Source organism: Rhagoletis zephyria, unplaced genomic scaffold, assembly GCF_001687245.7.
Source record: "Rhagoletis zephyria isolate East Lansing unplaced genomic scaffold, Rhagoletis_zephyria_1.1 Rzeph_scaffold_05318, whole genome shotgun sequence".
Lineage (NCBI taxonomy): Eukaryota > Metazoa > Arthropoda > Insecta > Diptera > Tephritidae > Rhagoletis > Rhagoletis zephyria.
Genome location: NW_016162401.1, coordinates 35,332 through 37,139, shown reverse-complemented (window position 1 = coordinate 37,139; position 1,808 = coordinate 35,332). Strand labels below are relative to the sequence as shown.

Genomic DNA, 1,808 nt, shown 5'->3' with positions numbered 1-1,808 from the left:
GACATCGATCAAGTGACATTCGAAATTGGCTGCATTTCTTTCTCGTATTCCTCTGAAGCAGCGACACGATGCACTTGGTCATATCCATTATATACTTACTGCTTAATTGAGGTCTGGCAATATGGATTTAAAAATATGCACTGCAGCCTTTTCTAAAATGAAATTACTTCTCATTTTAGAGATTAAGGCATCGATAACGAAAAAACTTTCCTAATCAATACCACCGGTTATTTGACAGCCGAGTGAACTTTGACCCAGTGGCAGTATTAGCTCGTCCAACCTATCTGAACTAAACTCACCTTTTATTACGAATAAATATTTCCGTGGCCTAGTTTTCTTGCCAACTTATGTCTACAATATTTTAAATAATAGGTAGTGACACACATAAATACATACATATATGTTTTTTCCCGTAATTTATTTAAATGCCTTTTCGTATTTTTTAGTGATTCAATGTGCTTACTAACTATAAAATTTTTTTTTTAAATTGTTTTAATAATTATTTTAGTTTATCAGCATCAGTAGTATTTTTCACTCAGCAAACTCGTAATTGTAGTTCCGGATTACATTCGGTTTAGCTAATAACTAGCTTGTGGAATAATTTTTTCGTTTCTTTTTAGATAGCAAACTGAGCGCCCTTCTTTACAGTGTTTAATTAATTAAGCTCCGCTTCATTAATGTCCATTTAATTTATAAATGGTTTCATGTCAAATATGATTTTCTTTTAACTTAAGATTTCTTTTCGGTTAAGTTGTAAATTTGCTTGGCAATAACCGATAGTTCCACATCGATCGGTTTTGTGTCGTCATAAAGTGAGGGCGCCTCGCACAGAATCATGAATGTACCCACTAGAGATGCAATCATGAAGAGCCAGAGAAAGAGACGATCCAACACCATGGCAACAAAACCCCAGTCTTGATCTTCCTGCAAATTAAAGAAAGAGAAATATTACGTTTAAAGAAATATGTTGATAGCTTTGTAGCACAATGAAGTTGTATCAAGCTATTAAAAATAATATATATATAAACATGCATATGTATGCATTCCGATATTTTCTTCATGATTCTTTATGTTATAAACCATGTACCAGACGTTTTCGAGATATCGATTTTTTAAAAAACTTTCCCTTTTTAATGCGAACAATTTTGCGAAGAATGGTCCGGTTGGGAGCACCATGATGCAAAAAAGAAGGTAGTTTCAATAAACAACTTTTTGATTAAAAAGGAGATTTTTGACGATTGCTCAATTGCAAAAAAATTCGAAGCGGCGTTACCCAATGTAAGTTTTTGGTGGGGCGATTTATATCCTAAATTTGATAGTATAAATAAAATAGTTGTATTAACATTTACCTTCTAAAAATAATAAATATCTTATCTTAAAAACGTTCAAATTTTACATTAAATGCGATAACTACTTGCCGAAATCTTTACTTTTACATTAATAAAATTCTAGTGAACATATTTTAACATTTTTTTAGTGCCATTATGTCATCTGATTATTACACAATATAGCTAGCCAGGACTATTAGAATTTTCTATATTGGATACGATTGTTTCTGATATAATTGAGACACTGAAATTACACATTTCGATATTGTCTTTGTCTATATCTTTCAAGTAACTTGAAAACGGAATTTATCGTTGTTTCTTTGCGTAAAAATAAATATATTTTACTGTTCAATACTGGAGGAGGTGTGAAATAAAATTGATGATTTATTGTTAGTATAAAAGCTAGAAACACAATTATCAACTTATTGAGCATTAGACCTCTTCCCTTTCAAAAACAAAAGGGAAAATGTTCGGTTATTT

At 31.2% G+C, this 1,808-nt stretch overlaps 1 protein-coding gene across 1 annotated transcript in view; it reads right to left on the bottom strand.

The window, feature by feature from the left end:
* Nucleotides 1-420: 420 nt before the first annotated feature.
* nAChRalpha2 (nicotinic acetylcholine receptor alpha2) overlaps nucleotides 421-1,808 on the bottom strand; it is a 23,837-nt gene continuing 22,449 nt past the window's right edge. The window contains exon 7 of the mRNA XM_017627563.1: nucleotides 421-924. Within this exon, the coding sequence (XP_017483052.1) occupies nucleotides 730-924 (195 nt within the window). The 3' untranslated portion in view covers nucleotides 421-729. The remainder of the gene's footprint in view (nucleotides 925-1,808) is intronic.